The 13,500-nt window shown below is 42.0% G+C and overlaps 1 protein-coding gene across 1 annotated transcript in view; it reads left to right on the top strand.

Moving 5' to 3' along the window:
• Positions 1-13,500, top strand: part of BLTP3A (bridge-like lipid transfer protein family member 3A) — a 67,921-nt gene continuing 54,421 nt past the window's right edge. Inside the window, exon 1 of the mRNA XM_072997397.2 lies at positions 1-202. Coding sequence (XP_072853498.2) covers positions 159-202 — 44 coding nt within the window. The 5' untranslated portion in view covers positions 1-158. The remainder of the gene's footprint in view (positions 203-13,500) is intronic.

The raw sequence follows: 13,500 nt of genomic DNA, 5'->3' as shown, positions 1-13,500 counted from the left end.
AGGCAGGCGGGCGAGGGACTGGAGATGGCAGGAGGCAGTCGAGGCAGCAAGAGGAGCTGAAGCGCCGGACGAGACAGGGCATGATGGGGCAGGCAGGCGGGCGTTAGAAGACTCTCCTCCTCCTCCTCCTCCACCTCCTCTTTTCCCCACGGCCCGGTATGGCTGGTCTCATCAAGAAGCAGATCCTGAAGCACTTGTCCAGGTGAGCGTCGCCTCGGGCCGCTCTGGTGGGAGGAATTTCTCCGCTTTCAACCCCCCCCCCCCAACTTGGCAGGAGGACGACGCAGCTGTGGAAAGCAAGGGGGGGGGGAGAGCGGAGGGAAAGAGGAGAGAACCGAGAACGGGCTCTGCGGCAGGAAAAGTCTCCAGAGGAGGCGAGACCCCCTCTGCCCCTTTCTTCGGCTGTCCCCATTGTGTGGGTCCTCTCCCGATTTATTTCTGCTTCGTGTAGAAGTTGGGTTGTTGCTCCTCTTCTGCCCTGCCAGCGTTGTCCCTTCCTTCTTCCACTCCTCTCTCTCTGCCCTTTCTCTCCTCTGGCGCTCGGAGAGATCCTGTTGTTGACATTGCAATTGGATTCTCCGGTTCTGGTTTTTCTGTCTGTATGCGGTTTTGTTGTTGTTGTTCTCACCGCATTGTCTCGTGGGCGTTTATACTGTATTTGCTTTCCTTGGGCTTCTCCTGCTTCACAGCCGGTTAAAATTGGGGCAGAGTAAACGAAGGTTCTCGTTCAGCCACAGAAAGGGCTTGAGCTTGAGACCCTTACGGTACCCAAGTTTGTGTCCTTCTGGTCTTTTTTTTTTCTTTAGTCCTTCTGTTGGTGCTTGAAGCCTGAAACTATGGAAGGGTGTTAAGTATGTGTAGTCTTTCCTGTGTATCTGGAATTAGTAAAATGGCATGATTGAAATATATTCAGTATTATTTGATGTTTAGGATAGAGACAGAGCAAGCTCTTGAGCAGTTCACAATAGGGAGAAAACAATCGATTGTATCATGTATATTTTGTCTACTCTAACAAAAAATGCAAGGACTCTTACAAAATTATATTTTAGAATAATCAGTGAGTGCATCGTACATATTAGAGGAGGGGGAGAGAGCGAGCCATAACATACTGATTTTTAAGCTTGAGGCTGAAAACATCCAGGTTCAGATCTTAATCTCCTGCACAAAATTCACCCTCTCTGTGGTTGGTATGCTGTATTCATGCCACATTTCACTTCTGTCCTTGCTATTGAAAAGTTACTTGTTCTGGATGTTTTTCCCGAATCTAGAAAACATGGGATGAATGGTGCAAGTATAAAATACAATGTATTGTTTTTACTTGAAAATCTTGAAAGTCCCCAGATTAGTAAACCATTATCCTTTGCTTATGATACTAAGGGGAAAAATAGTGAGTATGCAAAAAGCTATTTGCTCAGCTAAGACTTTTGCATGTGATTAGTTAAACATGTGCCCTGATGATGTCATTTTCCCTTGCTATTGTACTCCCTGAATTCAAGTGCTGAACAGTGCCTGCTACACAGACTGTAGGAATGGATGGTGTTGGTGCAGAGACACAGCCATGCTTCTGTTCCTTCTGCACTGTCCTTAAAAAAGACAAACACCTACATGGCTGTGTCATCTGTTGCAGGAGAAAGGAAATACACAGCTGTTGATGGAAGCAGATTGGCAGGCTTCAGTCATGGCTGTTTGTCTCACACAACAGACTGAAGAGTAAAGGGAGCAGTAGTGTGGAACAAGACAGCCTAAAGCTGAGAGGATCACACTTACTCCTCATTGCAAACTATTTCTTCAGCAATGACCTCTGCTGTTATAAAGCAGTGATGGGATGCGTATCATGCTCCAACTGTTGATGAATTGCAGCTCCCAGCGTATCCCATGGTGAGGGAAGAGCTGAGTGGCATTCTGATAACCTTTTAAAGGGCCACATCCTCCCTATTCCTGCTCTAGAGCATGGGACTCCTCATTCAGCTGGATGAGGGCACCCAAGTAGCATAGGAGTGACAAATAGTACATAATCAGAGCTGCCACTGATGGTTGTGCAAGGTGCAGGTTTTAGGAAATTTATTTGTTGCCTTTCCAACTTCACAAGAACCCTAGAGATAATTATCATTGGAAACTTTAAAAGTTGGTTTAAAGAGTCCAAACTATAAAAGAGCCAAGGTAAGATAAATTACAGGAGGGAGACAAATGTGCAGCCGTATTTCATATATTCATTTTTATTGTTTGTTATTTTGCTTCTGAAATATCAGTGTTCGTTCCACAGCTATGACTTGCTGTATTTTGGGGAGATGTGATGTCTCTGTAAAAGTATCACCTGGAATATATAAATAATAGTGTCAACTGCACCATTATCTGGGAGTATTATTAAGACACATTAATTATGTGAAAAGAATGGTAGTCTGGAAAGTCTCTTGAGATATCAAGTCTTTTTGACTACTGCCATATGAGAGGAGAAAAGGTAGGTAGCTATGAAAACTTGTAAACTCTGAAGCATAATTTTGAGCTTTGATGCTCACTTGCTAAATCTGATATTTTCAAGCTTTCTTGAAAAAGATAATGCAGATTATGACATCTTACACAAGTGTGCATATGGATTTTAATGAAAGTGTTCCATATTAACATGCCAGTGAATAAATTCAGTGATATACATCTTGCTCACAGTGTTCTTTAAAACAACTGTACAAAAACCAGGATACAATTATGTTAATTTAAGCATTTTTGTTTTTCCATCTGTATTTGTTTTGTTAGAGTGTGGAGGAAAATGCATTGGAACTGTCAAAATATATTAAAACAGTGGAAAGATTTCCAAAACACATGAGGCTTTACAAGAGGAGAAAAGAGAATTATGTTTCCTACTGTAAAGCAAATTCTGTTTCTTTTAACATGTTTTTCTGACTGCTGTATGTCTGAGCTTCATTCCATGGAGGCCATTTGAACAGACAGAACCAACCAAGGCTGTTTTCTGCTCCAGCTGAATTTAAATTAGCTCTTTCTCATCATAAGCTGAGCAACACAATATTGCTTTCAGTCCTCAAGAGCGGAACAACACTTTCTGAAATTCCAATTTTAATGGTCATCACTTCTGTTACAATCAGTACATCTTCTCTTACAACCACTACACCTTGGAAAGGTGAGGAGGTGCTCTGTTGTACACCTTGTATTTTCCAGCAAGCTTCAGTAACCTCATCATCTGCTTGTGCACTTTCTCCTACAGTGAAGGAGAAAACTCCCTGTACAGTTTTACATACCTGAAGAAGACTACCCTAGAAGTTTGGCACCATAGATGGTCATACGGTTTGTCTCTCTAGGGTGTCCTGGGAAATTTGTGGTGGTGGATAGAGAGAAATAGGTTGATGCACTGGTAGATGAAAGAGTAAGGGAGCTGGACAGAAGCAAGACAAGTCAGGTTATCTACAGACTTTTGCTGTGTCAGAGGATACGTGAGCTTCTGATAATCTGGATGCAGCATTTACTTTAAGGAGTTAAGCCAGTCTGGGGAGAGACAGTATCTGGTCCTTTCAGGGTTAGCGTAATGCTTCAGTGTTTGAGTCATACTACTTGCAACCTCTTTCCAGCCAAATTCTTTCAACTTCCTCAGTGTGGCTTGAAATCTCTCTTAAGGTGTGGTCTCCCGAGTTTACTCAGCTAATCTTACAGGAATGCTGCTGTGACGTTCGCCCCTCATGGTCCCTGCCTGACTCCCCAAACACAGAGCACACAAAGGCAAACCAATACTCCTTTTTACCCGCTGCCACCAGTTGATCACTAAATCAACATTACTTATGGAAGGATGAAGATGCAGGTCCAAACTTCACTGTCTTTTAAATAAGACTTGTTTATTGATTACAGATGTTTGATTCTCAATCATAGGTAACTTCTACAGGTTTATTGATCATCAGTCTCAACCTTCTATTTGTTATAACTGTTCTTATTCACTCTTCACTCTAATCACACCTCAAATCTCCCAAATACCACACTCTCTCTCTGACTCCGCCTCTTTATTACATATCTCTTGGCTCCGCCTCTTAGCAACATTAGCCTGCAATATGAATATGCATGACTACTTAATGTAATGAGGATGAACGCTACAGCTGTGCTCAAAATGTTGTGGGATTTTATTGAATATTTCTCTTGGGATTCCATTTTACTTCTCTTGTCAATGGTATGAAGACCACATATTTCTTCAAAATAATTACTTCATTATTGGCCATTGTCCTTTTATGCCTGTCCTGCAGCATAGTTTTGTTTTCTAAAATAAGTGTGATTCTGGGGAGCTTCCTTCAAAAATATTTTGAAAGTAGTTCTTTGGATATACAGTAGTTTCATTTACTTACAAATTTAATGTGTTGTGCTGCTACTTCTTTAAGCAATTAAGGTATGCATTGCAGTTCTGGAAAAAAATGTAATTCAATAATATTGTTGTCTCTAATATGCATATTGCCATAATTTGATACTTTACCAAGGTAAAGGCTGCCAGTAGATCATTCCTCGCTAACCGGATAAGCGAGGCGTTCAATCAGCAGGCGGAATTGTTCCGCATAGTACGCGACCTATCCAGAATTGGTCTGGGTGATGGGCCTCCCCCTAGCTTTTCGCCAGACCAATTTGCAGCATTTTTAAAATCAAAAGTGGAGGCCATCCGCTGGGACCTCTCTCCTTTTTTGAATACAGTGAGTCGAGCTGAGATGTCCAGCGCTCCGTCCTGCCCGGTAACACTTGACTCTTTTCAGCTTGTCACGCCTGACTCTGTGGCCAGGGTGATTGATCGCTGCCGTGCCACCACCTCCTCCTTGGACCCTTGCCCTGCCTGGCTAATCAAAGCAGCCAGGCCTTTAACAACGGAATGGGCCACGGTAATAATCAATGGATCTCTCCTTGAGGGCAGATTCCCATCTGCCCTCAAGGAGACACTCATTAGGCCCATTAGGAAGAAACCTAATTTGGCGGTGGATGAAATTGGCAATTATAGACCTGTCGCCAACGTTTCTTTCTTAAGTAAGGTGGTTGAGAGGGTGGTGGCCGATCAGCTTCAAGCGCTCCTGGACGAAACAGATGCCCTGGATCCATTTCAGTCGGGCTTCAGGCCGCGCCATGGTATGGAAACGGCATTGGTCGCCCTGTGCGATGACCTACTGAGGGAGGCCGACAGGGGCAAAGTGTCCCTGTTGGTTCTCCTCGACATCTCAGCGGCCTTTGATACCATTGACCACGGTATCCTCCTGGGGAGGCTCTCTGAGCTGGGAATAGGTGGTCGGGCATTGGCCTGGCTCCGTTCCTTCTTGAAGGACCGTCCCCAGAGAGTGCAGCTTGGGGAGAACGTCTCGGCCCCGTGGAGCCTCAATTGTGGGGTTCCACGGTGGTTGATTATCTCCCCAATGCTATTTAACATCTACATGAGGCCGCTGGGTGGGGTCATCAGGGGGTGTGGAGCTCGGTGTCATCAGTACGCTGATGATACTCAGCTCTACATCTCCTTTCCACCTTCTGCAGGAGATGCCGTTTTGTCCCTTCAGCGCTGCCTGGGGACCGTACTGAAATGGATGCAGGAGAACGGGCTGAGGCTGAACCAGGACAAGACGGAGGTACTGAGGGTGGGCCCTCCCACAGTTGGGGATTTGGGAAACTCCCCCTTTTTTGAGGGAGTGACCCTGCCTGCCAAGGACGGGGTTCACAGCTTGGGGATCCACCTGGACCATGGAATCACAGGTGGCATCGGTAGTCCGCTCCGCCTTTTTTCACCTTAGGCGGATAGCCCAGCTGCGGCCCTACCTTGATTTGGGGGCGCTCACCATCTTGGTACATGCGCTTGTAATCTCAAGATTAGACCACTGTAATGCACTCTACGTGGGGCTTCCTTTGAGGCTGCTGCGGAAACTACAGGTGGTGCAGAATGCAGCGGCCAGATTACTTAGTGGAGTGAGGAAATTCCAACATATTTCACCCACTCTGGCCGCATTGCATTGGCTGCCCATCCGATTCCGCATCGACTTCAAAGTGCTGTCGCTTACGTACAAAGCCCTAAACGGTTTAGGGCCTCGATATCTGGCGGAACGCCTACTCCCACCAAGTTCTACCCGTGTCACTCGTGCGAGCCAGGAGGTGAGGTTGAGGAGCCGAGGGAGGCCCGGAAGGAGAAGACAAGAAATCGGGCCTTCTTGGCGGTGGCTCCTCGCCTCTGGAACAATCTCCCTCCTGAGATTCGCGGGTCTCCCTCGCTGGGTATATTTAAGAAACAATTGAAGACATGGATGTTTGGGCAGGCCTTTCCATCATATTCCTCTTGACCTCCTTCTTCCCTCTTTACTGTTTCTGTTTTGCACTCTATGTAATGTATTGTAGTGTTTTTACTAATTAGAATTGCTTATTTATATTGTTATTGTATTTTATTGTTGTTAGCCGCCTAGAGTGGTCCTCACCGACCAGATAGGCGGGATATAAATTAGATAAATAAATAAATAAATAAATAAATCATACCCTTTGACAGCAGCCAGGAGAACTGAACTTTAACTTTAAAAAGAACAGTTGGTAAGAGTTAATTTAGTAAAGCAGAACAGAGCCTTAACCAAGTCTTTTAGATGATGTGAGCCTGAATCTGAACTGACTTCAGCATGTAAAGTCAGAACCAACTCAGAAGAAGTGGTTTGATTAGGAGAAACTCAACTAATTGAATGTGATAAAAAAGGACACATACCCCTTCTGTAAGGTAGATATATGGCAGAATACACTTTAGCTGTTGGTATGCCATAAACTAGCATAGCTTCCTACCTTTCCTTCAGTCCTAGGGCAATATTCAAAAAGACTTAATTCCTCCAAAATGGATGAGATTTTGATCTAGTGTACATATATGCTAAACAGAATATTTTATTTTTTTATTTCATCCTTGTGCAATCTCTGATCTGTCTCCCTCCTGACATCTGATCCATTAGGGAGGACTTGCAACGGAACAGAGCATCTATTTAAAAAATTGCATCTTCTCCTCTTTAATTCAGAGACCTCAACAAGTGGTTGGAATCTTTCATAGATGAGAACCTTTTGACAGAGTTCATTGTATTTCTCAGGTAATCTATGGAGAAGAGACAGGCAGGTGAAGAAGAAATGTTCTAGAACCAATTGATCTTCTGTCTCTTGCAGTGACTCTGTCTTTGGTCTAATTAGATTATTCAGATAATATTGTTACAAGTTGGAAGCATGTTAGTATTCCAGTGATAGAATTTCTATCAAACTTGCAAATAAAGCCCATGTTCACCTCCTGATGACCTGTCACAAAACAAAACAAGCTACCGGTAATTTGCAAACTGTGATGGATGGGAAAAGCTTGTTCTCTGCAAACAGAAGTCATTTGACATTTAAGGAATTTCCATTTCTAATGATATGCTATCTCTATTAGGTGAGATTACCTTCCCTCAGATATAGACAAGGGAAAAGCAAATAAGTAAAATGGGCTAGTTTGAAATGTTTAGAGGGAGAGTAAAATCAAATGGTGAGTGACTTACTTTTCAATCAGGAATTTATGATTACCTCACATTAAGATTTTGACCAGTTTCTTAGTGCACCCTTCCTTAGATTACCACTATAAATCAGTTGGTTAGTTAATCTTTATTATGATCATAGACCAGCCATACTGGGGGGTCCAATATCTTTTGGAGAAAAATTGCCCTAATACCTTGCCATTGGCTATGCCATTGTGGGGAAGATGGGAAATACTTATTTTGTGCCCCCTTGTTGAGGGCACAAGGTTGTTGAAGGCTGTCTTCATGTATTCATAATCTTAGAAGCAAGATATACTTGTTCTGATAAAGTCCTACAGGTGTCTTGGTCCCAATATTTTGTTAGTAATGCACATCTCATTAACAGTGAAAATGTGAATATAAATATTTTTGGTGGATGAGAGCTGTATCTGTCAAATTCAATTGTTTTTGTTGTTGTTTTTAATCAATGGCATATCCCAACACCTTGGAAAGCTCTCAGGTTAGACACGATGTTATAGCCTGTCTGGGATGGAAGTGGTTTGAATCCTTTCGGGATGGCCAAATTCAGAGGTAATGTTGGGGAATTCTTGTTTGACACCCTAGCGATTGGTCTGTGGTACCTTCGGAGCTCAGTCCCATCCTGCTTGTTATTCAGATCTACATGAAACCTCTGGGATAGGTTGTCTGGAGTTCAGGGGTTCGATGCCATTAATTAGAGATAATAGCATTTATACTGCTGGGAAAGGAAAGAAAGGAACCAAAAAAAAGGAAAGATATTTAATGTAAGCAGTGTTTTCTGATTTGCTGCGCTAGCCATAATGTAAAGGATATTCGGAAACAGAAATCCATTATGTGTTCTCTCAGTTGTCTAATATATCTGTCATAGTTGGAGAAAATGTAACATTAGTGAATGGAGACTGCAAATCAAAATTCTTCTCCAGTGAAATACTTCATGATATATTCGTTATATCAGTCTCATAGGAGTAATGATCATATTCAGGGTGTAGCAAATATATTATTGTGTCTGCATAACATGTATTTGAACTCTAGTTCAAACTTAGCTGAATTAATTTCCAAACTTTTCAAAAGTTAGCATGTAAACTTTTCAGGTCTTTCAACTAGCAACAAGTGACCTCCTCCTTCCTTGCTTTTGGATTTAATGTTGAGCTGAAGGAAGAGCCCTGAAAGCTATCTTACATTAACAGAATACTCAGTTGGGTCCTCATAAGCATATGATGGTAAAGAACTACGTAGATATTTTACAATAGAGTGAAACATTGTCTTCAACACTATGAATTTTTCTCAAATCTAGTTATCTTAGAGTTTGTGTGTAATGGAAAATGTAGGCCTTGGGGGAGTGATCTTTTCACATGTGACAATTTCAGAGCCCAAAAAAGGAATAGGAAATAGAATGTATGAGTTGAAAAGGGAAGTGGTCAAGCAAGGTGCTTTGCTGGAGACAAAAATCAGTAGAGAACAGGGAAAAGGAAGTGCAGCTGCAGACCAAACTGATGTTTCAAAAGTGTAAAATTTTGGGAGACTTTTCTTCTTTTTCTAGTCGACCTACAAACTCCCATTATTATGAAACCAGGAATAAACAGATGCAGGCAGGGTAAAGTATTGGAAGCTGGTTTGTTAGGAGAAGGTGATCTGTTTCCCTCCTGAACTCCCAGCCTCACATTCTGTGTGTCTTGTTTGTGAAAGAGAGAGAGTTGAAGGGGGGGGGGAAGAGATTGAAAGCTAGAAGGAGGAGGAGGAGAAGAGGGAAGTAGCAGCAGATAGGATGATTTCCAATTTGTATTTTTCTGCTTCTTAGTGGAGTTGTAAAGTAGATGGATAAGGTAGGGAAGAGCAGTATTACAGTGAATGTGTACCTGGCTTGCCTCACTGTTTATATATCTGAATTGTCTGTTCTTCCTGGCTCCACTCTCCTTTGGCTGCTAAGCCTGCTGTAGGCAGGGTCTTTACTGTACTGTAGTTAGGTCGTAAGGTGGATAGTCCATACCTCGCTCAAGTAGTCACTTCTCCCTTCGCTCCATTTCTAAACAGAAATAATGCAGTGCATAAGTAGAAGGCTAGCTGCCTTATGCATGCTGGATAGCTCAATGATGTAGGTATCTGTGGAGTCAGAGGTTGGCAATTCACTTCCCCACTGCATTCCAGAAGAACTAGCCTATGTAGCTTTGGGCAAGCCACACAGTCTAAGAGCACCCTCAGAAGAGAATGGTAAACCACTCCTGAGTACAGTGGTGCCTCGCTTAACGAGCGCACCGTATAACGACGAAATCGCATAGCGATGCGGTTTCCGCGATCACTAATGCGATCGCTTACCGATGGCCCCAATGGGCGAAACTCGCATAGCGAAGGTCGGTAAGCGTTTTGCTTACCGACCTTCACTTTGCGCCCCACGGATCAGCTGTTCAGTGGGTCCAAAATGGCCGCTGGAACAGCCGAAATGGCCGCATGCAGCGTTTTCGCGCCCTCGGTAAGCGAGGGGAGGGCGCGAAAATGGCTGCCGGCTATGGGAAGACTTCGCTAAACGGTGAGTTTTCAGCCGATTTGGAACGCATTAAACGATGGCTTTTTACTTTCCGTTTAACGAAGTTTTCACATAGCGAACGGATTAACATCGCTATGCGAGGCACCACTGTACTCTGTGTCCTTGAAGTTTTGCTGTAAGTTAGAACTGACTTGATGACACATAGTAACTGTTAGCTGCCTCATGTGTCTTTTGCATTTTTCCCTATCATCTCTCTTTTATCTTTTTAAATTAAAGGCCTTGGAATTGTCTGCTCACAGAGACTTCATTACAACTCTACTTAAAAACACTGTTCACCTTTAAAGTGGCTTGAATCTATTCTCAGGTGTGTGAGGCAGTACAGATATTTTCTTTGTCTTGTATTGTTAACATGGGAACTCACATTTTTTTACTACAGGTAAGAATGTGCAGTGCCCTGAAAAGAAATAGTTGTTCTCTTGCTATGGGACTGACTGGATTAGGAGATTGATAACTGGACTCCATGAGACTTTGTTTTCTAGAAATGATAGGCTTTCAAACCTACCTGCACAAGCAATAGATCAGATTCCTTTTCATCCAATAATAATTTAATCTTCTAAGGGGGGGGGGAGAGATCTTTGAGACAGGCTGTAACTCAGTAGCAGAGCTCCTGCCTTGCAAGCCAAAATGTTCCAGGTTCAATCTTTGGCATCTCAAGTTGTGCTGCAAAAACATCTGTCTGACGAGCTGCTGTCAGTCAGTGTTGAAACTACTAGACTAGATGAATTAATTGACTGATTCACTGTAAGGATGCTTTCTCCAATCTTAAGGTGTTGATACTAACATACTCTTAAGCATTTTTCACTTCCCTAGGAGGTTACAGATTTCAGAGGTGGAATTTCATCTCAGATTCCTCAGAACAAAAAATATCATTGCTGGAAACTCACAACATTTTTTGGAATACGTGGCTTTATTTCTCCATGCATTACTAGAGAGGAGAGTATTTGTAGACCCAGGAAATCCACTGACTCCAGTTTGATCCTCTGAGACATATCTCCACATTGCAGAATGCTTTTACAGTGGGGTCTCTACTTAAGAACTTAATCCGTATTGGAAGGTGGTTCTCAAGTGGAAAAGTTCTTATGTTGAATCTGCATTTCCCATAGGAATGCATTGAAAGCCATTTAATCCGTATCTGCTCTTTTCCGTCCATAGAAACGACAGTGGAACCTCTACTTAATAACTTAATCCGTTTTGGAGTGGTGTTCTTAAGTTGAAACGTTCTTAAGTTGAAGCAAAATTTCCCATAGGAATGGACTGAAAACCACTTAATCCGTTCTGGCTGGTTTTTTTGTTATGTAGAGGTGTGTTCGTACATTGAAGCATTAGGTCCCATAGGAACTAATGCAAAGCTGGTTAATACGTACTCTACCACTAGGGGGAGAATTTTTTTTTAACCTAAGATGACCTAAGGTTAAAAAAAGAGCAGGAAAGGTTTTCTTTCCTGTTCTTATCTTGGATTTCTTTTCTCAAGTAGAAGCAAAATTTAGCAAATGGAGCTGTTCTTAAGTTGGATTGTTCTTAAGTAGGGACGTTCTTAAGTAGAGACCCCACTGTATCAGCCCAAAGCTCAGTGTTCTTTATTTGGCACTTTGGCATCTTTCAGACTACAGGTTTCACCATTTCTCACTGTTATAAAATTTGTTTCACTTGTTCTGTTTGGGAGAGGAGGGAAGTGTGATATGTCTCCAAATCTTAGCCAACCTGAAGTGACCCTAATATGGTTTTCAAGAGTAAGTACGATATTTAAGAAGTGGTTTTACCATGCCATTCCTCACCCCCATCCCATCGTGGGTTTATGTAGATGAACCTGGATTCAGATGCAAGTCTCCTGAGTCCTATACCATCAATCCATGCGCTACACCAGTGGTTCTTAACCTTTGTTACTCAGATGTTTTTGAACTGCAACTCCCAGAAACCCCAGCCAGCACAGTTGGTGGTGAAGGCTTCTGGGAGTTGCAGTCCAAAACTCCTGAGTAACCCAAGGTTAAGAACCAGTGCGCTACACTACACCATACTGGGAAAGATAGATTACATCATCCTTATCTAGTATAAGTAAGAAAAGTGTATTGTTATAACTGTTCTGTTTAAATGGGATATTGTATGTATGGAGGCAGAGGATACAGAAATCTAGTATCTTTTGGAGAAGCAAGAAAGGATAAAGGGTGATGTTTTACTTTTGTTTTACGAGATTCTCAGCCTTGATCCCCTATAATATGTTTCCTTTCTAGTCTTTGACTGTCCTCACCTATCACACATGTCAACTGCTCCCCCCACTTGTACTGAAAAGAATGTTCATTGGCCAAAATCCTTTTGCTTAGCATAATAAATTGCACTAGAGTAAGCCTATTGAATTGGTGTACTTTTAGTGAGCCAACTTCTTCATAAGTTCCATTGATTCAAATAGGGCTACTTCAGCTGTGACTTACTATGCTAAAATAAGTCACCATTAGAGTAAGCCCATTTGAATCAATAGAATTTATGGGGATGTTGACTTACCAAATTAGTGTGATTTACTCTTTTAAGCAACAGGACTTTAGCCAATTTGTAAGAAGGACACCTTCAGAACGGTTTGTGCTATAACCTTCAAATAGCTAGAATGTTGTCTGTACCTAGTAAACTTGATACTGTACTTCAGTTGCTTAAAGTAACCTTTTACAGTTGAAAGGAAGTGGTAAAACCACAAAACTCCATATTGTTTTTTTTAAAGGATGTTGGTAAACTTTTAGTGGAAAGTAACTGTACCAGCCTGGGAAGCTTAAAGTCATAGCTCTTCATATTATGAGTCTGAAAGTTAGCCAGCCATTGATACCCCAAATGTAGCTATGTAAAAAGATGAGGGAGAACCAAGGCTGAAACATTACTTTAGCTTTCTTGGCAAGAAGGCCTGAAAGACAAAGTGCATTTTTGTAGTTACAATATATAGTAGATGAGATGACTATCCTCTGAGATTTACAGTATAGTGATGCTTGATTTTATTTTTTCTCGCTGTGAAAGTAAAATTGTTTTTCTCCCTTTTGAGAGGCTGAAGAAAGATACATTTGACTTAGCTTAACCTTCATTTAGATGTTCTGTGGCAACGGTTCTATATATAGTTGTCCATAGATTTTCTTTCTGTTTCTTCAAATTTTATTTGTCTATTCAAAATGTTTCTATACAGTATAACCCAACTGGCCAGTCTGGTAATGCAGTTTATAGATATAAAAACAGAGGTAGTGAATAAAATCCAGATATTACACATAAGGTAATAAAAACAAGTGAGATTGCCTAAATGAAATCAAAATGTCAAAAATACTAGGAAACTAGGATATTAAAACAGTCGTAAGAGCCAGCCGTAATTACCAAAATAGGAACATCAATGGTAAAACCAAACCAGAATACCTACAGGAAGATGAAGGCCCTAGCCTGATATCTGAAAACTACTGATGAGGACTATTGTATAGCTCAGTGGCTTAAGCATCTCCACTATGCCTC

This window comes from Pogona vitticeps, chromosome 4 (assembly GCF_051106095.1).
Source record: "Pogona vitticeps strain Pit_001003342236 chromosome 4, PviZW2.1, whole genome shotgun sequence".
NCBI lineage: Eukaryota > Metazoa > Chordata > Lepidosauria > Squamata > Agamidae > Pogona > Pogona vitticeps.
The sequence above is the reverse complement of the archived record's forward strand: the minus strand, read 5'-3'. Positions and strand labels throughout refer to the sequence as shown.